Source organism: Palaemon carinicauda, chromosome 3, assembly GCF_036898095.1.
Source record: "Palaemon carinicauda isolate YSFRI2023 chromosome 3, ASM3689809v2, whole genome shotgun sequence".
Taxonomy (NCBI): Eukaryota; Metazoa; Arthropoda; class Malacostraca; order Decapoda; family Palaemonidae; genus Palaemon; species Palaemon carinicauda.
In genome coordinates this window covers 116,433,094-116,460,525 of record NC_090727.1, presented here as the reverse complement: position 1 = coordinate 116,460,525, position 27,432 = coordinate 116,433,094, and the positions used below count along the sequence as shown (strand labels likewise).

Below are 27,432 nucleotides of genomic sequence, written 5' to 3'. Positions count from 1 at the left end.
CCTGGTTGGAGGCGTCTGTGAACAGAAGTAACTCGGGGGGGTCGTTCGCGAAGGGCATCCCCTTGAGCGAGTTTGACCGCCAATGCCACCATTCCAAAGGGAGGGCCTCGCGTTTGGTAGAACTGGGATTAGTACTTGTTGCGAGTCCAGTTGGCACCAGAGGTTCTTCAGGTTCCATTGGACGGCTCTGAGTCTGATTCTCCCCTGGGGAACCAGTTTGGGCGTCCCGATAGGAACGGGCGAATGATCTCCATCAGATTGTTTATTCTGTCTTCTGAAGGGAAAGCTTTTCCCAGAAGGGTATCTAGCGTCATCCCCAAGTAGGTCATTCTGGTGGAGGGGGATAGGTTTGATTTTTCCGGGTTGATCACGATACCCAGATCCTTGCAAAACTGGAGAAGTTTCATCCCTTGTTCCTTCAAGAGGTCCTTCGAGGAGGAAAGAAGCAACCAGTCGTCCAGGTATCGGATGAGGCAAATGCCTCGTTCGTGAGCCCACACTGAGACTGTCGTGAAGACTCTCGTGAATACCTGGGGCGCTGTTGACAATCCGAAGCAAAGGGTCTTGAATTGCAGGATCTGGGTACCCCATTTCACCCGGAGAAACTTTCGACTCGAGGGGTGGACCGGAATTTGGAAGTAGGCGTCCTTGAGGTCTATGGTCATCATGTAATCTTTCTCCCTCAAGGACAGTAGGACTGACTTCGGAGTGTCCATTTTGAAGTCTGTCTTCTTTATGAATTTGTTGAGAGCCGACAGATCTATAACCGGCCTCCACCCCCCCGTCGCTTTTTCTACCAGGAACAGACGACTGTAGAAACCCGGGCCTGGGTGTAGAATCTCCTCCATGGCGCCCTTCTCCAACATGGAGGACACTTCCTCTTGAAGGGCGGTCTTCTTCAACGGATCCTTGGGGATCAGCCACTCCGACCGGATGGCCGGAATTAGAGGGGGGGTGGTTCTGCTAAGAACGGTAACCTGTAGCCCTCCTTCAGTACGGACACTGTCCAGGGCTCCGCTCCGTGAGCTTTCCATGCTTGCCAATATAGTCTGAGGCATCCCCCAACCTGAGGCTTGGGCAGGGATAGGGGGCCTCCCACTCTATCTTCTCCTGGAGGAGCTGCCTGAACGGCCTCTCCTGGAGGCAGAATAACCTGTCCTAAAGGAGGCTGAAGCTGCTGGGGCTCCCCTACGGGGGGGCTGAGGAGCTGAGGTCCAGGAGGAAGAAGGGGCTTCTCTCTTCGTCATGCTAGGAGAGGCCTGAGACGTCGCGGCACTGTCTGAGACTGACCTCTTGTAGGGCAGTCTCCTTGTAGGCGTAGGCCTGGGGGTACTTAATTCTTTTCTTTTAGACACCTTTTCCATAATGGTTTCTAAGTCCTTTAAGGGGAACAAGGAGTCACACCACAAGGGAAGGCTCCTCATGGCCCGCGCCTCCCTGTCTGGGACCTTTCGGGACACCTTTGCCAGGATGGTGTCTCTCTTGCGGAGTACCCAATTCGCTGTCAGGGCGAGAGATTGGTACGTCAGGAATTTAAGCGTCTTGCCCCCGGAGGTGATAAGTTCCCTCAGGAGGTTTTGCTGTTCCGGGACTGTAGGATCAAACGTGGCCTGCACCCCTACTAAGGTGGAACCCCACCAGTCTAGCCAAGAGGAGACGTGCACCAGGTCCCTCGACATTTCCTCCATCATCGCAGCCTCCGATGGAGAAAAACAAACTGGGGCTGAAGAGGCTCTGTCCTCCGAGACGCCCTGGCCCAGGATGTCAAGAGAAGGTTCTACTTTGCAGGCTCCCGGCCGTCGTCCTTCTGGTACATAGACCTTGCCCTGCATTTTGAGCCCCTGGAGTAACTTAGAAGAACTCTGAGTCTTGGGGGTTTCGGCATTACTTGCCACCACTCTTTCTACGTGTTCTTGTCCCAGGACGAGATCCCGGGCTAGAGGAAGAGCCAGGGAGGTCTTAGGCTGGGTAGGGGCCTGCATTAACCGGATAAGGCTGGACCTCCAATAGTCCTCGTCAGTAGCTGCCGGTTCTTCTATTTTGTGATGCCTCCTGATAAGGCCAATCACTCTTCTATAGGCCGATTCCTCCGTCGGGGAACCCTCCCTACCGTCGGCCGAAGCCTCAGCTTGAGACCGGGGAGCCGGGTCACCGGGCACTCCCACCGGGAGCCTTGTTCTTGACACACCAGGCACTCCCCTGCCGAGGTACTGGTCCTCCCCGGCGGAGGCTTCCGCACCAGGGGCAGGGGTTAGGACAGGCATCGCCGACCCAGCGAGGACTAGTGTCCGCTCATGTTGCCTGGGGGACGATGACGCGGATCCCGTGGGCTGACCCGACAGCGGGAACCGTTCCTTTCGGTCCGAGGGCCGCACCAGCTGGGCTGGTTCGGCCAGGCTGCCCGTAAGGAAGCGCGGTTCCCCCCGCTGGGCGGGGTGAACCGGAGGCTTCGCGGTCTTATGCCTGCCTGCAGAGGCCTTCTCGCGAATCTCCCTGCGAAGATCATAACCGTGCTTGGAGGACGGTCTCCTTGGCGAGAAATCCTTGGACCGTTGGTCCGGGGAACACTATCTCTGCCTTACGGGGTACGAAAACCCACTCGCCATCGGGTGACCTACTCCTTCTGTGTTTTCTTCGTGGAGACCAGGAGCGCCTCCTGCTGTATCTGGAACGCGATCTTGAGCGGGAACGCCTGCTCCTGGACCGCTCCCTCCGACGTCGATGTTTCCTCCTGGTTTCTTCACCCGACGAGAAAGACTCCTCCTAAGAGCCCGACGTCACTGCACTTACCGTACGGCGGGCGGGAGCGGGGACCGCGGGGGGCTTGGCGACTCGTTGCGTACCCGAGGTAGAGGGTTGCAGGAATTCTTCAGGAACTTCCGTGAGCGGGGTTGGGAACGAGGTTTGGCGCCCAACACTAGGGAACCAGGAATCCAGGCCCTCTTCCATTCGCATAGGGGACCTACCCGGTGTCTTAGGAAGCTTCCACCCGAAGGCATCACTCCCTGCGGAACCTAACTTACCCTGGTTGTCGCCGCCTGCCGAAGAACCTGAAACACAGGCCCACGAAGGGGGCGAAGACACAGAAACAACGTTGCTACCCCACAAGGGGTCATCGGAGGAAACGTGCCCCCCAAGCACAAGGGCCGAGTCTCCAGAGCACCCTGACACAGCACTACCGGGCTCCTCACTAGCCCGAGAAGGTCCCGCAATCCCCACTTCATATTAACCAGATTCCTGGGGAAGAACGCTCGGTTCTTTCCCCACGATGGACTTACCTCGGCCCCTACTCTGGGTAGGGGAAGGCGAGACAGAAGCCCCGTCGGACCGTTCACTGGGCGACGGTAGCGGCGAAGAAACACTAGCCTTCCTGGGCGAACGTTTCGACGATTTTCTCTTCTTCGTGCCGTAACGCACCCACTGAGTATCACTCCAACCAACACACTCGGGGCACGTATCCGAAGACGAACAAACTTTGCCCCTACAGGAAGAGCAAAGGGAGTGAGGGTCCACTTCAGGTTTGGAGAGGAACGCTCCACACGATTTACCGGCTCTAGGCCCAGGACAACGGCGGATTTGCTCCATAACGCACAAACACAAGACACAAGAACGCAGGGAATCAAAGAATACACTGGGGAAGCACAAGGGCGGGAAGTGAACACACAGGAACGCAAGGGATAAGTACAGGTTACCACGCGGTAAACACGTGGGACACACGCGGCGCACACAAAGGGTCGAGAGAGAACGAGAGCGACGTGGTGACACGTCGCGACCAGAGAACTTACTGGCGTTGACGACCCAAGCGGACCTCGACCTAGCGCAAAGCCTACCCTCGGGGCACATTCTCTAATGCCCGAGGTAGGCCTTCATAGAAAACGGGTTTTAGGGTATCCTACACAAAACTCTGGTCGGTAGAGAGGAGATTACAAGTAACTCCTAAGAAAGTAGTTCGAGGTAAGTATTCGTGTTGGAACAATCAAATATTTCACAACTACTGTACTGTACAGTATATCTAATGGCATGAAATACAGCCTTCCAAATACCCAGAATGTATTAAACACTCGAACCAAATCTACTTCTGTACTTGTACAAATTTTGCCTTTATACTTACTGTCTATTGCATGCATAAATTCTTGTTCTATAATCTTTATAAAGGGATTAGCTTGACTGTGGCCTGCAGATGAATTCACTGAAAATTCAAACAAAAAATCAAATAACTTATATGCAATACTGGTAATAATATGGCTTTACTTTTTCCAAATAAAACTAATTGTAGACAATACAAACATATAAAGAGTTAATACTAAGAAAGAAATTCGTAGATAATTTGTATTTTTCCCAACAAAACAAACCTTTAGCTATTTATTAAGGGTATTACTTTCAGCGAAGCTGAAAGAACAAACCATTTAAATTTGGCGAGTTCAGCGAAGAAATAATCTCCCTGCTTGCGCCCAGATCCGGAGATCGTGGGCGCGAGGGCGAACGTTGGCGCGCGAGGGCGAACGTGTGCGCGCATTGCGCACATCAGAAAAGGGCGATCAGATGTGCGCTGGCGACCAGGCGATCGTGGGCATTCAGGAGACTGATGGTGTACAAGGCGCGTAGCTGCACAGGTCCAAGAAGCGTTGGCGAGCAGGAGATCTACGGCGAGACTCAGCTACAGGAGATCGCTCGAGTGTTGATTAAGCAAAAGACTGGTCCACAGCAGGAGAGTATTTGTGAACTACTGCGCGTGAGCGCACAGGAGAACGAGGATGCACAGGTAAAAACCTGGCACTAAAGGGACTTACTCACATTGTGAGACAAGCCCTTTGCCCCGAAGGGACCGGTGCCCGTTGGAAAACGGGGTGGAGTGGCGCCCACTGCGCATCTACATCCAGGAACGGAGATGGAAGTCAAGAAGGTCTGGCAGGTGTCGGAGATCGCGAACGATCTGCCGAAAGGTCTAGCGAAGCAGCTGCAATGGTCTGTTCTCGTCGAGGAGGATCCTCTGCGGCTGAAGATGAAGACGACCACGGACAGGAGCACCATCATCAGTCCTCCGAAGAGGAGTCTCTGTAGTGAACTCCCCCGAGGGGGAGAGACACTCGCAGGAGAGACCGTTGGACTCAGCTGCCCCCTCGAAGGATGTTCGGAGGGGGAAACTGAGCCTTCAGCAACATCAGCAACAACAGCAGGGTAGTCCTCCGAAGAGGAGTCTCTATGAGTGTCCTTCTCGCGAACGAGAGAGGTGAACACTTCGTAGCAGAGACAAGAACAACTGATGAAGGCGCCCTTTAGGGCCGTTGGATCAGCAAGCTGACCATAAAGAGCAACCCTCCAAAGAGGAGCTCCTGCAGCTGCTCAGCCCCTTGAGCGTAGCTGCAAGTGCGACCGCTCAGCACCAAGAGCATAATTGCACGAAATCCAAGGTCCGGCTTTGCAACCGCTCAGCCCCTTGAGCATGGTTACAAAAGCAGTCGCTCAGCACCAAGAGCATAACCGCCCCCGGACCAGGAAAAAACCAACCAGGTAATTATTAAGGTAAGAGAAGTTGCCCCCCCTGAAGGGGAAAAAACTCATACCTGGGAAGGGAACCTCCCTCGGAAGGGAAGTTACCTACCCATGGAGGCGAACCTCCTGAGCGTTCTAAATGAACTAAGGAGCTGACAGTTGTCACGGGAGAACTTCTAGGAGAAGAGAACACGCCCATGACGAAGTCGTAGAGGAGGCGGCAACAGCAGACTCCCCAGGCCCAAACAGGACAGCTCTGCTTCGTTGGCACATAGGGCAAACGAAAAAAACTAGACAGTTATCTGTGAAAATAAAATAATTAGTTAACATTTATTCCCCCGGGGGAACTCCGAAAAGGAACCCCGAGGGAAAAGAACATAAGAATTACGCACCAGGAATGCGCCCTCCTCCCCCACTGACACTCAGGGAAGGGGGGAAGGCGGAGAACTGTAACAAAAACAGAATTATAACAATTACAATTATGTAATTCATCTAAGAATGTTCACTAATAGTAAGAACGAATGAACCCCGAAGGGAAGTGTTCTACACAGAAGCTGAAAAGTTAACAAATACAATTAGATTGATTAAAAATAATTGAGACAAAATAAACGTAGTAGCAACTCAACCCGCAATGGGAAGGAAGCTACCGTAATACGAAGTAGTAATAAAAGGGTGAACGACCTCAAGAGAGAGAGAGAGAGAGACCGTAGTCAAACTAAACTCCCATGTTCCCTACGCTGATAGACTAAGCTCCCCATAGGGAAGGAGGAACAGCAGAGAAACAGATAAATAAATAAAGTCCAGCGATGATGATTCCCCACGGCACCCACCGAAGGGAAGACCGAAGGTCCAAGGAAGAGATCGTGACCCATGAAATGTCACCGTGGGGGCCTGGGACCACACGGAGATGTTGTCGTACAATTGAGTGGACTTCCTACTTACACACACAGCACAAACACTGAAAAGGAAACTTACTGTATTTCTATACTCAAATATATACATAAACATAAGAATGTTTACATATATATTAAGTATAAGAAAAGTAAGTAATTAAGACAAAACATTAATGGCTGCCATGCGAGGACGGGACAGACGTCTGTTCATTGTCCGAGCCAAAAGTGAAGTGGGGCAGTTCACCGGTGTGTGAGGGGGGGAGGGGTAGCTAGCTACCACTCCCCTACCCCCTTGCTAACTAGCGCGGGGGTAATTGACCCTCGTTAAAATTTTAATGTCTCGTCATTTCAGCTACGCCGAAAGTAAACCCTACGTAAATAGCTAAGGTTTGTATTTCGGTTACGGAACAAATATAAATTATCTACGAATTTGTCATTTGTTCCGGAACTGGAATACAAACCTACGCTATTTATTAGGGGTGACTCACCCATTAGGAGGGTGGACATCCCTGCCAAATTGGCTTTTGGCTTTCCCCAGGGGCTCCTTATTTTGAATAGGTTTATACCAAAAATAAGGAGTCCCTGCATCTCACTAAACCTTGCTACACAAGGTCTGCGGCCTACGCAAGCTGTGTGTTGAGATGTTTGGAAGTGTGACTGTCCAGGTAAAAGTTATTCCGAGTCTCTGTAGGAAAACTGTTGTAACCAGGACTTTCCCAAAACCACCTCGAAAGAGTTTGGTATGGTGATGCAACAGTATTAGCTTAATACTAGGAACACAAGGGAACATGGTTTACCTGCAGTGGTTTGAGGTCAGCTTATGCAGAGAACCCAGGATGCTGCTTTTCCCAAGAGAGGGGAAGATGAAGAAAAGAATAAGAGCCAGTCAAACCTTTTCATTCACGCAGACTAAAACCGGGTAACAGTGCTTTCATCGATCTTGGAGCTTGAGGTATTATACCAGCTGTTGTGCAGCCACCACAGGGTCAATAGAGAACGTATCGAGCCTCCTGTGGGTCACGTCTTGCTGGTAGTGGGCTGTGAATGTATTCTAACGTTTCCACACCACAGCCTGTAGAACCTGTGTCACAGAGAAGTTTCCCTTGGATGTCAGAGACGTAGCTACGCCCCTGACATCGTGGGTTCTGGGGCGACATGAAGGAGGAAGGTCCGGATTCAGGGTATGGTCTATGACCTTGCAAATCCAGGCAGAGATGGTGTTCTTAGTGGCCCTCCTCTTGTTCCTCCCTATGCCAACGAAAAGTGCAGACACACGGGGACGGCTGCGACTGTACTCATGAGATACAACCTCAAACTCCTCATTCGGCAGAGTGAGAGATGATCAAAGTCATCAGTTATAGAGCGGAGACTCGAAATCCAGAAGGAATCGAATCAGGGATCCCCTACTACCGCATTCTGAGTCTTGACTAGAAACTCAGGGACGAAGCTGAACGTTACCTCTCCCCATCTCCTCGAATGGGCGATGTCATATGATAAACCATGAAGTTCACTAACTCGCTTGGCCGAAGCCAAAGCTAGTAGGAACACCATCTTCCTAGTCAGGTAGCGATATGTTGCCTGGCGTAATGGTTCATAGGGAGGTCTCTTTAGAGGCCTGAGAACTCAAACCACATTTCATGGGGGAGGTCTCACTCCAGACTGAGGACAGGTAAGTTCGTAACTCTGTATGAGTAAGGAAAGTTCTAGCAATGAGGATATATCCATTCCAATGAGTCTAAGGGCTAGGCTTAAGGGTGAGCAATAGCCTTTAACCACCGAGACTGAAAGGCGTATTTCCTAACGCAAATACATGAAGAACTCCGCTATTGCTTGAATAGCGGCATCGAGAGGAGAGATACCCCTTCCACGACACCAACCACAAAAGACCTTCCACTTTGCCTGGGATACTGCTGCTGATGATTTCCGCAGGTATCCAGACATCCTGCTCGCAACTTTTTGCAAAAATCCTCTCTGAATGAGGAGATGCTGGATAGTCTCCACGCGTGAAGGCGTAGCAAAGCAACGGCTTTGTGAAAGATGTTGGCATGTGGTTGTATGAGTAGATCATGTCGTGGAGTGAGTTCTCTTGGAGACTCCGTCAGGAGTGGCAGAAGGTCTAGAAACCATTGCACATGATGCCATAGCGGAGCTATGAGTCATTGATAGGTTGACCGATATTCTGACCTTGCTGAGTACCCTCCTCATAAGACAGAACGGAGCGACATGTTCTTGCGGTAAGCAAGCGAGGTCGCAATGGCCCTCACTTCGTGAGCTTGCACTTTTAAACGTCCGAAGTGTTCCTCCTCACACAAGAGATGCGCTTCTCTTATCACTTCCCTCAGGAAAAAGGACAAAGCGTTCTTGGAAAGGGGCTTCTGAGGATCTTTCACAGAACACCACAGGGAGCTAGAAGAGCCTCTCACACTTTTCGTGCGAGACAAGTAGGTCTTGAGGGCTCGTACTGGACAGAGCAGCCTCTCTTGCTCTTGACCCACTAGGTTGGTCAAGTTAGGAACCTCAAAGGTCCTCGGCCAGGGCTTAGAAGGGTTCTCGTTCTTAGCGAGAAAGTCTAATCTCAAGGCACAAACTGCCCCATTCAGATTGAAGCCTACCTGTTTTTCAATTGCATGGACTTCACTAACTCTTTTAGCTGTTGCTAAAGCCAAAAGAAAGAGGGTCTTCTTGGTAACCTCCCTAAGGGGAGCCTGTGAGATGGGCTCAAATCTCTTGGTGCACAGAAATTTAAGAACCACATCAAGGTTCCAAGAAGGGGGCTTTAACCGGGTCTGCTTGGTAGTCTCAAAAGACTTCAAGAGGTCATGTAAGTCCTTATCGCGAGACAAGTCCAAGCCTCTATGCCGACAGACGGAAGAGAGCATACTTTTGTACCCCTTGATAGTGGACACAGCTAGCTTAGCGTCCTGCCTGAGGTACAACAAGAAATCCGCAATCTGGCTCACAGAGGTAGTGGATGAGGAAATCTTGTGCTTCCTACACCAAGCTCTAAAAGTCTCCCACTTGGACTGGTAGACCCTCTGCGAAGAGACCCTCCTCGCTCTGGCGATAGCTTTCGCAGCTTGCGCTGAAAAGCCTCTCGATCTGATGAGCTTCTCGATAGTCTGAAGGCAGTCAGATTGAGAGCGAGGGGGTTTTGATGATATCTCTCGAAGTGGGGTTGTCTGAGCAGATTTGGACTTGCAGGGAGGCTTCTTGGAAAGTCCATCAACAAGTCCATCACCTCCGTGAACCATTCCCTCATCGGCCAGAACGGAGCTATCAGGATCATCCGTCCCGAATCGAGGAGGGCGAATTTCCTGACTACCAGATTGATGATCTTGAACGGGGGAAAAGCATAAGTGTCCATCCCCGTCCAATCCATCAAAAAGGCGTCTACTGCTATTGCCTCCTTGTCCGGAACTAGGGAGCAATAGATGGGGATCCTCTTGGATAAGTTGGAGGCGAAAAGATCGATGAGGGGTCTCCCCCCAATGCCTCCAGAGACTCTGACAGACCTGTTGGTTGAGGGTCCATTCTGTGGGAAGGACCTGCTCTTTCCTGCTGAGCATGTCCGCCCTCACATTCTTCTGTCCCTGAACAAACCTCGTCAGCAGGTTTATCCTGTTCTCCTTCGCCCAAAGAAGGAGCTCTCGAACAGAGACAGAGAGTGAGTCCCTCCTTGCTTCCTGATGTAAGCAAGAGCTGTGGTGTTGTCTGAGTTGACCTCCACAATCTTCCCAGACACCAAGTCCTTGAAGGCCTTTAGCCCCAGAAAAATGGCCATCAGCTCCTTGTTGTTGATGTGCCATCCCAGCTGAACTCCTTCCCAATAGCCTGAGACCTCCTTGCTTCCTAGTGTTGCCCCCCAGCCTGACTCTGATGCGTCTGAAAACAACACTAGGTCTGGGTTCTTCTTGTGTAAGGAGATCCCTTCCCCTAACAAGGTTGGGTCCAGCCACCACTTCAGAAGAGTCTTGACTTCTATTGGAATGGGGAAGGAAAAGGAGTCTTCCTGCATCTTTCTGTTCCACGTCTTCGAAAGAAAGTGCTGAAGAGGCCTTAGGTGGAGTCTCCCCAGAGAGACAAACTGTTCAAGGGAGGATAGAGTCCCCAGCAAACTCATCCACTCCTTCGCTGTGCATCTCTTCTTGTCCAGGAAAGTTCTGACTTTTACGAGACACTTGGTCTGTCTTTCCTGAGAGGGAGAAGCCCGAAAAAGAACTGAATTCAGAACTATCCCCAAATAGAGAATAGTCTGATTCGGTCTGATCTGAGACTTCTCCCTGTTGATGACCAGGCCTAGATCTTGAGCCATTCCGTAAATCCTCCAGACATTTCTCCCTTGATCGTGAACGAATCAGCCAATCGTCCAGATAGAAGGATATCCTTATCCCCACCTGATGCAGCCAACCTGACACATTCGCCATTACCCTGGTGAAGACTTGAGGAGCCGTGCTGAGACCGAAGCAAAGAGCTCTGAATTGGAAGCACTTGCCCTGCATTACAAATCTCAGGTACTTCCTCGAAGTCGGATGGATGGGGACATGGAAATATGCGTCCTGCAAGTCGAGGGACACCATCCAGTCCCCTGGACGTACTGACGCCAGCACCGACTGAGTTGTCTCCATGGAGAACTTTGTCTTCTCCACAAATACGTTGAGAGCGCTGACATCCAGGACGGGTCTCCATCCGCCCGAGCTCTTGGGGACCAGAAACAGTCGATTGTAAAAGCCTGGGGAGGATAGATCCCGAACCGGTTCTATCGCCCCCTTGTCTAGCATTTGGTCGACAAGGTCTACTAGGGCCTTCTGTTTCCCCGGATCTGAGTAACGGGCTACTAAGGCCAGCGAAGCATCTGCGAGAGGAGGTTTTTTCAGAAAGGGGATCTTGTATCCTTCCTTGATGACTGAGAGGGACCAGGTGTCTGCCCCTCTCCTCTTCCAAGACTGCCAAAAACCTGACAGTCTTGCGCCTACTGTCTGGAGGAGACGAACTTCATTTTCTGGAGCGAGGTCTGAAAGAACCCCTGGTAGATCTTGGTCCTGATTCTTGCCTTCTCCCTCTAAAATCTGGCCTTGAAGTAGTCCTGCCCCGAAAGGGCTGCTGGAATCTCCTTTCCTCCTGTTTCAAAGAAGGAGGGGCTGCCAAGGGCTTACGAGCAGAACGAGATAAAAGGTCTTGGGTGGCTTTTTGGGCCAGAGAAAGCGTAATGTCATTAACCAGGGACTCGGGAAAAAGATGTTGAGAGAGGGGGGCGTAAAGAAGCTCAGACTTTTGTGCAGTGGTAACAGACCTAGAAGCAAAAGAGCAAAGCAGAGCTCTCTTCTTAAGGACCCCAGCTGAGAACAGAGCCGCCAACTCATTCGCCCCATCTCTGAGGGCCTTATCCATACAGGACATAATACTGGTAAGGTCCCTAGATCCTTCCATCTGGTCAGTTTTCCTTGTGAGAGTCCCAAGCGACCAGTCTAGGAAACTAAAAATCTCAAAGGCTCTAAAAATACCTTTGACGAGATGATCCAGCTCCGACATCGACCACATGACCTTGGCTGAGTTGAGAGCATGCCTTCTAGCAGAGTCCACTAAACCAGAGAAGTCACCCTTGGAGGAGGAAGGCACTCCCAGACCCAAAGGTTCTCCAGTTGCATACCACATACCCGCTCTTGAAGCAAGACGAGCTGGTGGAAACGAGAAGGAAGTCTTAACTGTTTGTCTCCGCTCCTTCATCCAGTCATCAATCTTCGTGAGAGCCTTCTTTGCGGAGATAGACAGCTTCATCTTGATAAAGGCCGACTGTTTCTTGGCCTTCTTTCTGTTAAATTGGGACTGAGGAGATTGAGGGGCAGCAGGTTGGAATTCCTCTCCAAAAAGTTCAAGAAGGGAGCGAGAGAGAACTTTGTAATCTCCCGCAGCGTCGGCAGGATTATCATCGTCATCAGAAACATCCTCGAGGTCCTGATCCACATCTGCAATATCCTTCGAAAGAGAAAAAGGATCCTTAGAACCCGACAAGGGCAAATCAAAGGCATCATCCTGCAAGACGAGTTGTATCCTGGAGTCCCGCGCTAGAAGAATCCTTGGGACGAGAGGCAGTATCGTCCCGAAGAGGCAGTGTGGTATCGCCCTGGGACCGAGAACGAGAGGCAGAGTTGTTCTGATGTCGAGAGCGAGAGACGGTATCGTCGTGGCGGCGAGAACGAGAGGCGGTATCGTCTTGGCGTCGTGAACGAGAGGCAGTATCGTCGTGGCGTCGAGAACTAGGGTCGGTATCGTCGTGGCGAAGCGAACGAGAGGAGGTATCGTCGTGGCGAAGCGAACGAGAGGAGGTATCATCGTGGCGAAGCGAACGAGAGGAGGTATCGTCGTGGCGAAGCGAACGAGAGGAGGTATCGTCGTGGCGAAGCGAACGAGAGGAGGTATCGTGCTGGTATCGTGAACGGGAGGCGGTATCGTCTTGGCATCGAGACCGAGAAGCAGCATCGTTAGATAAGGTATCGTCCCGGTATCGAGAACGAGAAACCGTATCGCCCTGGTATCGCGAAGAAGTATCGCCTGGCGAAAGGACACATTCCTCATCCTGGCGTAGAGAGGGAGAAGTTTTCTTTAAAGAAGAACTCCGTTCTCTCTTAGAAGCAGACTTCTTAATCGGTAACGAGTCATCTTTACGTCTGCCAGACTGGGCGTGAGGGCGGCTAAAGGCTTGCACTAAAGTCAAAAGTTGTTTCTGCATGACAGACATAAAGGATTTAGCAACATCAGCTGGGTCTTGCGGCCCCGAAGGGGGGGGGGGGGGGGCTGACGAATAACACTCGTAGAAGGGGGAGGATCTTCGGCAGTAGGCTTCGCCCTTTTCACAGGCACGGAGTCGAAATCATCCTCCGACGGACAAGGTTCATAACTGCTAGAACCGGGAGAGAAAGAACGAGACCGTTCGTTGCGGTTCCATCTCCTCTTAGTAGGTCTTGAAGCTTCAAACTTCCATTTACGTCTGGACGAATTCGGAGAAGAAAACAACACATCCGACACGTCTTTCCCGTGACGGTCAAGAGCAGCCTGGGAATCGACAACAGGACTGTCTGAGGCGACGGCTGACCGAGGGTACGTACCTCTCACCCCCTTTCGGTCATCGACGTACCTTCTCCCTTGGTCCTGGGAGCTTGGTAGAGGTCTAGGCCTAGGGGTATGACAGATTCGGTCAGTCGCCACCTCCACTGCACTAACACAAGCACTTTCACTTTCCTTACCTTTAAAGGCCTCCAGTTGTTCTTTAATGGCCTTCAACTCGGCCGCCAGGCTAGCGTACTGAGGGTCATCCGTAGATACGGAACCTGTAGGAGGTGCAGGAGTTACTACCTCAAGGGAAGGATCAACTTCCAAAGAGGAATCAATTATAGGTTCAATAGATAAATCTACGCTAAGTTCGTCTTCCTTACCACTAACAGACTTAGACTTAGACCTAGAAGCTCTCCTAACTCTATCGAGCTCTAGCTTACGCACATAGCGCTTCATAATTAATCAATCTTTCTCATCCAAAACCTTACATTCCCCGCACCTATTATCAAGGGCACAAACAAAACCCCTACAATTAGAACAAACGGTGTGAGGGTCTACCGCCATTTCCGGTAGTCTCACCTTACATTCCTCATTCGCACAGATACGGTAATGACTCTTTTCACTCATAATGAAAAAACAGCAAAAAAGCTAAGAGAAAACAAAATACACGATCGCCAAAACCCCAAATCAGAGTACTTCACCAAAAAAGCAGACTGGTACACCGAGCAGGGAAAGCGAACAAAAACTCTTAATGACGGACCAACGTGTTGTCGATCCGGCCGGCAGAGATGAACTGAAGAACAGAAAACGGGAATGATTCCTCCTACCACCCTTTAACGGGTGTTACCACCCAACCACCACAAGGCGGTTGCCTAGTTTAGAAAAATTCTGCTGAAATAGAGATAATTAGCTATGTATATATAACTGCCAGGTAAGTTCTACTGTATTCATAAAAATCTCACTTTGACTTCTTCTTCTCCCATCGCCCAAACCTTCCCCACTGGGAGGCAGACCATTCCCGACACTCGCTACACCTATTATTATCATTATAATTATTACTTACTAAGCTACAACCCTAGTTGGAAAAGCAGGATGATATAAGACCAGGGGCTCCAAAATGGAAAATAGCCCAGTGAGGAAAGGAAAAATAAAATATCTTAAGAGTAACATTGAAATTAAACGGATTTTGAGCGAAGCGAAAAATCTATTTTTGGGTGAGATAGCCATGTCGTCCTGATGGAAGGTTCCTAATGGTAGCTTCCTAAGGAATATGACAAATTCGTAGATAATTTGTATTTTTCCTAACTATACAAACCTTAGCTATTTACATAGGGTAATTACTTCAGCGTAGCTGAATGACGAGCCATAAGAATTTTAACGAGGATTTACTACCCCACTGCTAGTTAGCGCCGGGGGGGGGGGGGGTGTGTGTGCAAGCTACCCCTCCCCCCTCACACACACAGTGAGTGCTTCACTTTGCTTAGAGGTAGGACTTATCCCGGGGGACAGGGCTGGCGGGCAAATATGTGTAAATAGCTAAGGTTTGTATAGTCAGGAAAAATACAAATTATCTACGAATTTGTCATTTGTTCCGTAACTGAAATACAAACCACGCTATTTACACAGGGTGACTTAACCCTTAGGAAGGGTGGTAAGTCCCTGCCATACTGGCTTTGGCTTGCCCGGGGACTCCATATTCGAGTGTCTAGGTACTCAGACAATAGGGAGTCCCTGCTCCTCACTACCAGCTGTGAAACTGCTGCGGCCTACGTAAGGTGTGTGCGAAGGTGTAAAGTGACTTGTCCTAGGAAGTTGACCTGGAGTTCCTCAGATGGAAATCTAGGCTAGGACTCTCCCAATACCACCTCGTCAGGGTATGGGGACATGACAGTATTACACTTAATACTGTACTAGGAACACAAGGAAGCATGGTTTACCTTCAGTGGTTTGAGGTCAGCTGTGCAGAGAACCCAGGATGCTGCTTTCTCCAAGGGAGGAGAGGATGAAGAAAAGAACAAGGGCCAGACAAACCTTTTCATTCATGCAGACTAAAACCGGGTAACAATGCCCTCAACCTTCTGCTACTTGTCCATTAAGGAGCCTGAGGTTTAGACCAGCTGTTGTGCAGCCACCACAGGGCCGATAGAAAACGTATCGAGCCTCCTGTGGGTCACATCTTGCAGGTAGTGGGCTGTGAAGGTGGTCCAACGCTTCCACACCCCCGCTTGCAGGACCTGCGTCACTGAATAATTCTTCTTGAAGGCCAGGGACGTAGCTATGCCCCAGACATCATGCGCTCTAGGGCGACGTGACGGAGAATGGTCAGGATTCAAGGCCAGATGTATTACCTTGCGAATCCAGGCTGAGATGGTATTCCTGGTGACCCTTCTCTTCATTTTCCCAGTGCTCACGAACAAGGCGTGAACCTGGGGACGAACTGCAGCTGTTCTCTTAAGATACAACATCAGACTCCTTGCTGGGCAAAGTAGGAGATGGTCTAGGTCATGTTACAGAACGGAGACTCGAAACCTGGAAAGAGTCGAACCGAGGGTCCGGCACTCCCAGGTTCTGAGTCTTGGCAACAACTCAGGGACGAACCTGAACGTTACCTCCCCCCATCCCCTTGAATGGGCGATGTCGTATGAGAGACCATGTAGTTCGCTGACTCGCTTGGCCGAGGCCAAAACTAGCAGGAACACCGTCTTCCAAGTAAGGTGGCGATCTGAAGCCTGGCGTAGTGGTTCGTAGGGAGGTCTCTTTAGAGACCCGAGAACTCGAACCATGTTCCAAGGAGGGGGTCTCACTTCCGACTGAGGGCAGGTAAGTTCATAGCTTCGTATGAGAAGAGAAAGTTCCAGCAAGGAAGAAATGTCCATTCCTCTGAGCCTGAAGGCAAGACTTAAGGCTGAGCGATAGCCTTCCACTGCCAAGACTGAAAGGCGCATTTCCTCCCGCAAATACACGAGGAACTCAGCTATTGCTGGAATAGTGGCATCGAGTGGAGAGATACCCCTTCCACGACACCAACCACAGAAAACTCGCCACTTCGCCTGGTAGACCCCTGCGGATGACTTGCGCAGGTGTCCAGACATCCTGTTCGCAACTTGTTGCAAAAATCCTCTCTCTTTGAGGAGATGCTGGATAGTCTCCAGGCGTGAAGTCGAAGCGAAGCTACGGCTTTGTGGAAGATGTTGGCAGGTGGTTGTTTGAGTAGCTCGTGACGTGGAGGGAGTTCCCTTGGAGGCTTCGTAAGGAGTTGCAGAAGGTCCGGGAACCATTCTGCGTGATGTCATAGCGGAGCTATGAGGGTCATTGAAAGGTTGACCGATATTCTGGTCTTGTTGAGTACTCTCCTCATCAGACAGAACGGGGGAAAGGCGTACACATCGATGTTGTCCCACCGTTGTTGGAAGGCATCTTGCCAGAGAACCTTGGGATCCGGGACTGGGGAGCAGTACAGCGGGAGCTTGTAGTTCAGCGCTGTAGCGAACAGGTCCACAGTCGGGAACCCCACAAAGTCAGGACTTTGTTGGCTACTTGAGGATCCAAAGACCACTCGGTACTCACTATCTGTGTCGCTCTGCTCAGACTGTCGGCGAGCACATTCCTTTTGCCCGGAATGAAGCGAGCTGCTAGTGTGATCGAGTGGACTTTGGACCATCTCAGTATCTCTACTGCAAGATGGGATAGCTGTTCTGAAAAGGTACCTCCCTGCTTGTTGATATAAGCCACCACTGTGGTGTTGTCGCTCATCACTACCACAGAGTGGCCCACCAGGACTTGGTGGAACTTCTGAAGTGCCAGGAACACGGCCTTCATTTCTAGCAGGTTTATGTGAAGGTACTTTTCTGATTCTGACCACAGGCCTGAGGTCCTGTGGTTCAGAACGTGGGCCCCCCACCCTTTCTTTGATGCGTCCGAAAACAACATCAAGTCCAAGGGAAGTACGAGAAGATCCACTCCCTTTCGTAGGTTCTCGTCTGCCACCCACCACTGGAGATCCATCTGTTCCGGTTGTCCCATAGGGATCACGGTGTCCGGGTAATCGTGTCCTTGACTCCACCGCGACTTGAGTCGCCACTGGAGAGATCTCATTCTGAGGCGACTGTTGGGAACCAGACGGGCCAGGGAGGAAGGATGGCCGAGGAGACGTAACCACGTTTGGGCTGGAAGTTTTTCTCGTGTGAGGAAAGGTCTCGCGACCTTCCTCAGCCTTGCTATCCTGTCATCTGATGGGAAGGCTTTGTGGAGATTGGTGTCTATGACCATGCCTAGGTATACCAGTCTCTGAGAGGGCAGCAGAGAGGACTTCTCGAGGTTTACCATGATCCCTAGATCTTGGCAAAGTTAGAGAAGCTTGTCTCGGTGGCGAAGAAGGGTTGCCTTCGAGTCTGCTAGGATCAGCCAGTCGTCCAGATAACGGAGGAGACGGATGCCGATCCTGTGAGCCCATGATGAAATCAGGGTGAACACCTTGGTGAACACTTGGGGTGCTGTGGAGAGACCGAAGCACAGCACCTTGAACTGGTAGATCTTGTCGTCTAGGCAAAATCTTAAGTACTTCCTTGAAGACGGGTGGACTGGGATCTGGAAGTATGCGTCCTTCAGGTACAGTGTGCACATGAAGTCTTGTGGTCTCACTACAAGCCTGACCATGTCTGCCGTCTCCATACTGAACGGAGTCTGTTTGACAAACCCGTTCAGTGTCGAGAGGTCGATGACTGGTCTCCAGCCTCCAGACACCTTTCTCACAAGAAAGAGTCGACTGTAGAAGCCTGGGGACCCATCCACAACCTCTTGGAGAGCATCCCTTCTTCAACATGTTCTGGACTTCTGCTCGGAGGGCCTGTCCCTTTATCGATCCCATGGTAAGGGAGCTCAATGACACTGGATTGGCTGTCAGGGGAGGTAGACATGAGATGAACGGGACGAGATAACCCTGACCGATTACGGAAATCGTCCAGGTATCTGCCCCGAGTTGCTGCCACCTTGTCGCGCAACTTTGTAGGCATTCCCCCACTGGTGGATATGCAGGGGGACTGCCAATCCTACCGTTTACGGCCTTGGCTGTTCCCTCTAGGATTTTTACCACCTCCCCTGGAGGACTTCTTGCCCCTTCTGCCCTTGGCAGGAAAGGGCTTAGACACCTTCTGCTTCGCTGCCGTTGTCTTCCTAGTGTCCTTAGCTGGACGGGGTTGCTGAGCTGCTGGAGGTTTGTAAGGCCTCGATGTCAGGGCCTTGTGGATGAGGGAATCCTAATTGGACTTCCTCCACCTCTCAGCGGCTACCTCCACGTCCTTTGGCTCAAACAAGCTCTTACCGAGAACGGAAGAGTGTCTGAGCCTGCTAACATCAGAACTGGAGACCTTCTCGTGGAACCTCTCAGCCACTGCGTCCCGACGCTTGAGAATCGTGTTGGCCCACAAGCTCGAGACTTGATGGGCCAAAAACTCAATGGTTCGCGTGCCTGAGAGTAAGAATGTCTCCAGTGCCTTCCTGGTACTTTCTTTGGACAGGTCCTCAGAACGTACCAGGATGCCCAGAGATCCCAGCCAGATGTCCAGCCACAAAGTTGCCTGCATGGCACACTTCACAACTTTCTCCTGGCTTAGGATCTCAGTTGCGGAATAGGACACTTGCCGGTTAGAGTGTCTCTCAAGAGGGACTCCCCCAGCGAGTTCTTCCACCGAATTGTGTACTGGAAGACTCAAACAAGTCTCCTCTAGGATATCAAAGTACCTCCTCTGATGTACTCGAGGAGGAGGGAGGAGCTTGTTACCGGCACTGGATCTATTGGAGGAGGCAAGCTCAGAGAGCTGGCCCTCGACCTTGTTTCTGGCACTCTTCATTCCCTGAGACCAGGGCAAAACTGCACTGGGCCTAGAGGGTTTCTGGGTGCCGTAGATTCGGTCCAGGACTGTATCTTTCCCTTCACGAGGAGGAATCTCTGGGTCTGGAATCCCATTGAGGTTCCTCATGAGGGTCAGGACTTGCCAGAACGCATGTTCTGACTCCTGGTGCTCTCCTCCTGACGGACTGGCAGCGAAGTCTCCCGTCCCCAGAGGCTCTTCCTGGGGAGACTCGCGGTCGTTCTCCAAAGGTCTATCTGGTTCCTGTCGGGTCCTTGCGGAAGACTTGGGAACGGTCTTCGAGTCCTTCGGCTCCCTCCTAGGAGGGATACAGGACTCCAGCAATGAAGGATGTAAGGCCTTCGCCGCCTCTATACGAGGAGACTTCTCTGGAAGCGGTGGAGTTTCCCCCATTGGTGCGATGGGGGAACGGACCGGATCTTCCGGCTCTCCTGAAGATGGGTAATACTCATCCGCAGAGGAGGGAGAGAAAGTCTGAGGTGGGGTAGGAGCCTTACGTAAGGACTTGCGAGGAGACAGGATAGTCCTTGGAGAAGTTACCGTCTGGGACTCCTCTCTTCCTCTTCAGGGGGGAGGAAGTTGCCACTGATTTGTGACCCAAGTCAGAAAGCACAGGCTTCATTGCCTGCATAAGCACTCTGACAATGGTACCAAACCAGGGCTGCTGGCTGACAGTCGCACTGTCAGATACTCCCTCTGGAGGGAAGGGGATCATTCGATCCCTTGGAGGAGTCGACACATGAGGGTTCGCCTGTTGAGAATCTGCAATGAAGGAAGAAGAAGAGTCTTTAGACCTGTCCGGAAACCTCCCCTCCTCTGGCGAGCGTGCTATTCTGCGCTTGCGGGGAGGGGAGCGCGATGATGACCTGTCCGCCTGTACCCCTGATGTAACTCGGGCGTGATCGCGTTGGCAATCGGTGCGCCGATCACGCTGGTGATCGCGTGAAAAGCCCTGTTCTGGATTGCGCATAAATGAATCATGCGCAGCATGATATTCGCGCTCGGGCGTGGGCGTGCGAGGTTGAGGGCGCGCGTAGGAGATGGCGAGGGCGTGTGGCGCACAGGAACTATCTTATGAGGCGGGGTAGAAAGCTGGATGCGAGGGCGCGCAGTGGGCTGATGGGCTACTGATGAGCGCGAGTGCGCAGTAGCATGCTGGCGCGTGTCTGTCACGACCGGGCGTGGGCGTGATTGCGCAGCCTGGTGATAACGCGAGGGCGAGTTCGCGCGTAGTTGCCTTAGGCGATCGTGAGATAGCCGGGCGAGCAGCATGCGCAGGACGGGCGCGCAGAGGTGTGCGCTGAAGCGATAGACGCGCAGCAGGAACTGACCATGTAGGTGTGCGCTGTTGGGTTGGGCGCGCATCGCGCAACTGGAACTGGCCACGCAGCTGGAACCTCGCACGCTACTGGAACATTGTGCGCAGTTTTTATGTTGCGTGCAGTTAGCAGAGAGTCCAGGGGACCTGTGAGCGCCCGTGCGCTATCTTGAGAACCTCCTGGACTGCGCGCTGTGATGTAGAAGCGCGCTGGTGTGTTGGCGAGCACGTTTGCGCTATAACGGGAACAGCGCGAGGTTGGCGCGCATCACTCTTAGTAATATAAGAGTGTTGGGGGTTTAGAGACACCTGTGAGCGCCTGTGCACTAACTTAGGTGCCTCTTGGACAGCGCGTTTATCAGGAACTGCCAGGCGCGTGTGCGCAGGTGGGCGCAGCCCCGCTATTTCAGGAACTGCTGATGGGCGCGGGCGCGCCGAAGGTTGTGGGTGCGCAGGGGAACCCTGGCGTGTAACTGGAACATTTGCGCGCACGCGCGCAAGTGAGCGCAGTGGCGCTAAATCAGGATCAGCAGCAATGGCAGAAGGGCGCGCGGGTATAACCTGGGGCGCAAGGGTTTGATGCAGAGTTTTGCGCTCATTACCCTTTTGCCCCGAAGGGACCGGTGCCTGCGCAATGACAGGTTTAGATGGCACGTAGCGTGCATCATCCTTGAAAGGACATAGCAGGTCAGCATGTCTGGAGGGTGACTGGATACAGTCCCGAAGGACGACCATCCTCCGACGGGGATCGCGAACGATCCCTGGAGAGGTCTAAGGTGGTAGATGGCAGGAACGGTGATCGGCAAGTTGTCTCCTCCGCAGAGGACTGTGGGGATGACGAGCCGAAGAGGCGCCTCCTAACTCCCTTGTGAGGCGAAGGGGAAGACGAGCCTTCCGCCTTATACGCCCATGAGGGGCCGTTGGATCAGAACTCTGACCTTCGTAGGTCCTCCGCAGAGGAGTCTCTGTTAGTGAACTCCCCCGGGGGGGAGAATCACCGGCAGGAGACCGTAGGACTTAGTTCCTCCCTCGAAGGATGTTCGGAGGGGGAACCTAAGCCTTCAGCTACCTCAGCAACAACAGGCACAGGTGTTTGAGCAGAAACACTCGATGCCTCCGTTACAATAGCGTCAATGACCGACAGAGGATCTATCCCTGCTGTCGTCAGCGATTGTTTAACAGCTGCACCCAGTTTGATCATGTCAAACAGGGCTTCCCTGGAGGGCAAACCCTGAAGCCCCAAGGAATCCCAAAGCTGTAATAAATCATTGTTATTAACAGACAAATCAATATTTAAATCCTCCTCCAGGGGAAGAGGGGCAGCTGCTGCCTCGCTATGGGAGGCAACTCCTTCTCCCGCACCCCGGGATCGGTCAACAGCAATACGGTCTACGCTACCACTCGCCGGCCTCTCGGAAGAGACCGCTCGAGTGGGAGCTTCGGAGAAGGAAAGGGCTACGGAAGAAGTCGTCTTGGAACTTTCTCTCTTCAAAGAAGCCTCTGAAGGAGAAATATCCCTTTTAGCCTTCTTCTTGCGGCGCCGGGCAAACATACATACGTTAGTCCTATCACACCGTTGGCCCCTACACTGAGGGCATAAGGAGTGAGGATCGGTGTCCAAGGCCGACATGAAGGTACCACAAGGGCGGCCGGCTTGTCCAGGGCACGTACGCATGATGAAAGAATAGAGGCCAACTTCAAACACACTGAAAGAAAAAGCAAAACAAATTATGGCAGTCATGATGGAGGAGAGCGCAGACAGGTCTGTCGTCTCTCCGAGCCAAAAGCAAAGTGAAACACTCACTGTGTGTGTGTGAGGGGGGAGGGGTAGCAAGCTACCCCTCCCTACCCCCCCCCCCCCTAACTAGCGGTGGGGTAGTAAACCCTCGTTAAAATTCTTATGGCTCATCATTCAGCTACGCCGAAGTAATTACCCTATATAAATGGCGTGGTTTGTATTTCAGTTACGGAACAAAGACCTGTCTAGCGAAATCTTCAACAAGTTGCAGAAGGCATGCGCTAGACTTAGACCTGCAGCCCCTCAAAGACCCATCTCCTGGTCTCTTGACAAGGTGCTATATTTTGTCTCAGGTTTGGACAATGAGACTTGCCCTCTGAAAGATTTGACTCTGAAAGTGATTTTCTTGTTTGCTCTAGCCTCGGGGGCTAGAGTCAGTGAAATTGTGGCATTATCAGGGGAAGCAGGCCAGATCCAGTTCGCAGAAACAGGCGAATTCACCCTCTTTCCTGACCCGTTTCTCGCCAAGAACGAGCTACCCACTAAGAGATGGGGTCCCTGGAGAATCTGCTCTCTGAAGGAAGATATCTCCTTGTGTCCAGTGGAGAGTCTAAAGGTCTATCTTCGAAGAACTTCAGACTTCGGTGGAGGACAGCTCTTTAAAGGAGAAACATCGGGTTCTGACTTGTCACTTAAACAACTAAGGGCGAAGATCACCTACTTCATTCGCAGAGTGGATCCTGACAGTACACCAGAAGGTCACGATCCCAGGAAAGTCGCCTCTTCCTTGAATTTCTTCCAGTCAATGGACTTCGGGAGTCTTCGCTCATTCACGGGATGGAAGTCATTGAGAGTGTTCTTTAAACACTATGCGAAGCAGGTGCAAGAAGTTAAACACTTTGTGGTAGCTGCAGGTAGTGTGCTAAAACCTGCAGCTTAGTGCTGCGAAGAACAGCGAGTTATATGGGACTCTAACTCTAAGGGTGTCTGTGTTGACACTAGTGCGCAACATAGTGAAAATTGTCACCGTGGTGACACTACGGACTGTTCTAAATATACTAAGGTGAAGTCACATAGACTAAACACTTGTGCCACGTGTTTTCAAACATGAAGTGTATCCAAGACATTTTCAGAAAGACATTACAATTCCTACGGAATTGACATGAGTGATGGCAAGTTTTCCTTTTCAGATACCATAATCATTTCTACTAATGTCCCAAGTCTATGTAACTGATTTACATTCTAATTACAAATTTACATTAATTTTTTATGTATGCTAATTCTCATTTATTGCTAATAAATGAATTTACTGTTTCCGTGCATCTTATTTCGCCCTAACATTGTAATAAAAAAACTGTTTGAGAGTTTCACTATCCCTCTATTCTGTATAAGATATTGAACAATAGAATTCTATCGTTCTTCCGCTTAAACAAACTCATCCAGCCCAAGGTAATTTGTTCCAACACGTCATACTTACCTTACCTATTACCTTGCTCTGGGACCGGCAGGTACTTCTTGATACTGGGTGAGTTCCATTTATCATGCAACTTCGAGACTTTCCACAAGTCCAATAGGACTCATCCCTGCTGGGGGCGGGAAGCGGTAACATAGTACATGCTTAACAGAAGTGACATATACCGGTAATGTCACAGGTCTCTTGGGTCATTAGACCATAGGAATATTGTCTAGAAGTCGAAGGCACTACTCAGGGAAAAATCCACGATATATTAATGCTCTGGTACTTCCATCAGGACGACATGGCCTGAGCCCAAGAAACGGATTATGAGCGAAGCGAAAAATCTATTTTTGCGTGAGAGCCATGTCATCCTGATGGACCAGCCCTTTATTCTCTATTAGGCCTTAGCAGGCCCCCTGTATCATGGGGGCTGGTCTTAACACTAAAAGGAATGGAGTTCGTGGGCGATGATGACGTCAGCCAAGATGGCGTCGCTTATGACGTCATCCGAGTACCCATAACAGTAACGGAGGAGGAGAACTTTGTAACGGCTCCTCCTATATCTTGCCTTGCCACCAACTTACCCCTCGAAGCTAAACGCTATGTGGGGTGCAGATAGCTATGTGGCGTGTCAAGAATACATCCCGTTATTATGCAATATCCCAAAGGACAACCTTAAGGGTACTCGTGCCAGAAGTTAGAATTCTGGAAACCTTTAGTTTAATTCTCTGGGAATATCCACTGTAGTCATATATACTCTTAGGAAGCCACTAAAGGAACCTTTCATCAGGACAACATGGCTATCTCACCCAAAAATAGATGTTTCGCTTCGCTCAAAATTCGTTTTTTAATCCTGCATTTCCTAATTAAAATTACATAGGTTAGATTAAAAGTCAAACTTTGATAAGTCATGAAATTAATTTTTTTATCTTTTATTTAGAGGCCAAGTATTAATTTCTATCGATACTAAAATAAAAATATATAATTTAATGAAACCATATCATATTCTAGATTAATTCATTAGGCGATATAAAAAAATATGAACCCAAGATTCTTTACAAAACAGTTCAATATGTTTAACGTTCCAGGTTAGTAAATATTTGGTGGCTTAGCTTCAGTGGTGAGCTTTTAATGATTAGTGTGAAGTAAAGAAAAATATTTATGAAAAAAACAAATAAGGATGTACGGTAGTGTATGGGGTGGTAGTCGCTTCAACAACAACCCCCCTTTCCCCTCGGTAAGTAGGTAAGGGGAAGGCTTGTAGGTTAGGTTAGGGAGGGGAGTTTAGGTTAGTTCGTGTTCATATTCTATGTTCGCGGGCGGAACTGGCTGCTGATATCTAAATTAAAAAAACTCAACATAAAACTGCAATTTTGGATTGCCTACTTATAATCTTATTGTCTTTCCAATTCCACTAGACCTAGATTATTTGTGTCTCTTATAAAAAGGGAACATTCTATAACAATATCCTTTCGGGACCAAGGCTAAGTAAAAGATCTATTGTGGAGGTAAAGTATAATAATTTATATGCCATAATAGAAAATGGCAAAGTTAAACTAATTTAGTTATCAATTGTAATCTAAATGATCTAATCATACAGTCTTATGAACTACACAAAGAGGGTAAGCATGGACGGTACCCTCTGGAAATTTACTGGAATCCTCAGGTAAATACTGGAATCTTCTTCAAAATTACCGAAATCCCTACAAAATCACTGCAAACGCTTGGAAATTGATAAATAATGTTTTTATTAAAATAAGTTATTTTTGTTTTACGCATTTATATTTATTATATTTTTGCCGGTAGAACCTTGACTAGGGGTTGTGACCTGGGGACTACTACGTTAGGTTAAGTGGGTTTGTTAGATTCTGTACCTTTTATGCAATGTGTAAGATTTTGAAAAATGTTTTAAAACACATTTTATGTAATTAATTCACTAAAAAATTATGTAAATTAATAAAAACATTTTTATCGATTTCTAAGTTTGCAGTGATATTGTAGGGGATTTCGGTAATTTTCAAGGGGATTCCACCATTTACCTGGGGATCCCAGTAAATCCGGGGGTTCCCAAGTATGGAGAGATCATTCAACAAATTTTAATCGGCGTGTAATGGGTGAAAACAGAAACTAAACATGATAGACTTGGTCTACAGAGCTCTTGTTCATGATCCCAACTGAGATTTCCCGAGAATCCCGACCACCGGACCAAGTCTCAGTCCTCCGAGTCTCTCTCATTTACGTTTCGCTGTTGCAAAAGGAAGGCGTTTTTAAGTATCATGGCGGACGTTAGGCGAACGGTTCACCCGAAACGCACAGATTTCGTTTGAATTACAGCTTGAATAACACACTGTCACGCAACACTACCAGGCCGTAGTTGATCAGAAATCGTTGTATTTGAGGATTTTCATTCTTAATAAACGAATGATGAGTGTAACCTTACTTTGATATGTGTTGGACGCCATCGTAGATAACCATACGAACGGCCACCGTTGTGTATTATGAGAACGAGCCTCCGTTAGCTCGTCAGACTCAGATGGACCAGTTCATTCGGATAAAGGTTATCTCAATATCTATTAGAACTGCTTTCAGTACTTATTTCTAAAAGGAATCTAATTATTGTATACTTTTAAAATATACTATTTTAAATTTCCTGTATCACAAGATCAAGTTAAGAAATGTAGACATGGCACATGACTATAATAAACAAACTAATTTAGTCACCACTGTTATCAGTAAACCATTGTATAATAGAACCCGTGTCCTAATTATTAGGTGCATGAATTTGTAAATCTGAACATTTCTCCCCAAGAAATATAAAAATTATCCTAGTAATAATAATTAGATGACAACAACGAGGACATTAACAGTAGCGACCATCGTCATGTTCGATGCCTCTCAACAATGAAATAGGGATACCTAAGGTTGAACCTCTTGTCAAAGGCGTTTCCACTACCACAGAGCACCATCTAGCGAAGGTTGTGTTCAGAATGAGTTTCAGATTATGTTTTGAAAAGGCGAAGATAATTAAGACAAGAGAACGATTTGTGTTTTCAAAATCTTGAACGTTTTCTCTCCAACACATCTCACTCTAAATGCAATTGCAGTATCCTGTTAACATTTTCTTGATGTAGCATATTGTTTTGTTGTGAAAATGCTCGCATGTCGCATGCAAAGGTGTTTAAGGTGACAATATTCAAGCCGAAGAGGTATGTTTTATTTTTTTTTAAACAAATCATAACAGTTTTATCGGATCTTGTAATTTAATCTTCACAAGATCTAATTCATTCATTTTTCGTTTCGATTGATTATTTATAAACATTTATAATCACGTGCGACCTCAATTATTATAACCTGTTGCATAATGTGACCAGATTTTTTCTATAAAAGCAGGACATTCCATATATATATATATATATATATATATATATATATATATATATATATATATATATATATATATATATATATATATATATATATATATATATATATATGGTTGTTTTGGGTTTAAATCCAACCCTCCACTGAAGTCGAGTGAACTACTTCTCGGGCGGGTCCATATCAATCATCTAACGAAATATTCTCATTATAACTTATACAATTCTTTGATTGTA

The 27,432-nt window shown here is 49.4% G+C and overlaps 1 protein-coding gene across 10 annotated transcripts in view; it reads right to left on the bottom strand.

Moving 5' to 3' along the window:
• Positions 1-26,391, bottom strand: part of LOC137638420 (uncharacterized) — a 547,169-nt gene extending 520,778 nt beyond the window's left edge. For 7 of the 10 annotated variants that reach the window (XM_068370479.1, XM_068370478.1, XM_068370475.1 and 4 more), the window contains exons 1-2: positions 26,259-26,391; positions 4,112-4,189 (exon numbers count right to left, since the gene is read on the bottom strand). In XM_068370479.1, coding sequence (XP_068226580.1) covers positions 4,112-4,189; positions 26,259-26,280 — 100 coding nt within the window. In that variant the 5' untranslated portion in view covers positions 26,281-26,391. Of the gene's footprint in view, positions 1-4,111; positions 4,190-25,969; positions 26,005-26,057; positions 26,178-26,258 lie in introns of those variants that run through there. The other 3 variants (XM_068370480.1, XM_068370482.1, XM_068370481.1) reach the window with 3 other exon arrangements.
• Between the last annotated feature and the right edge of the window lie 1,041 nt (positions 26,392-27,432).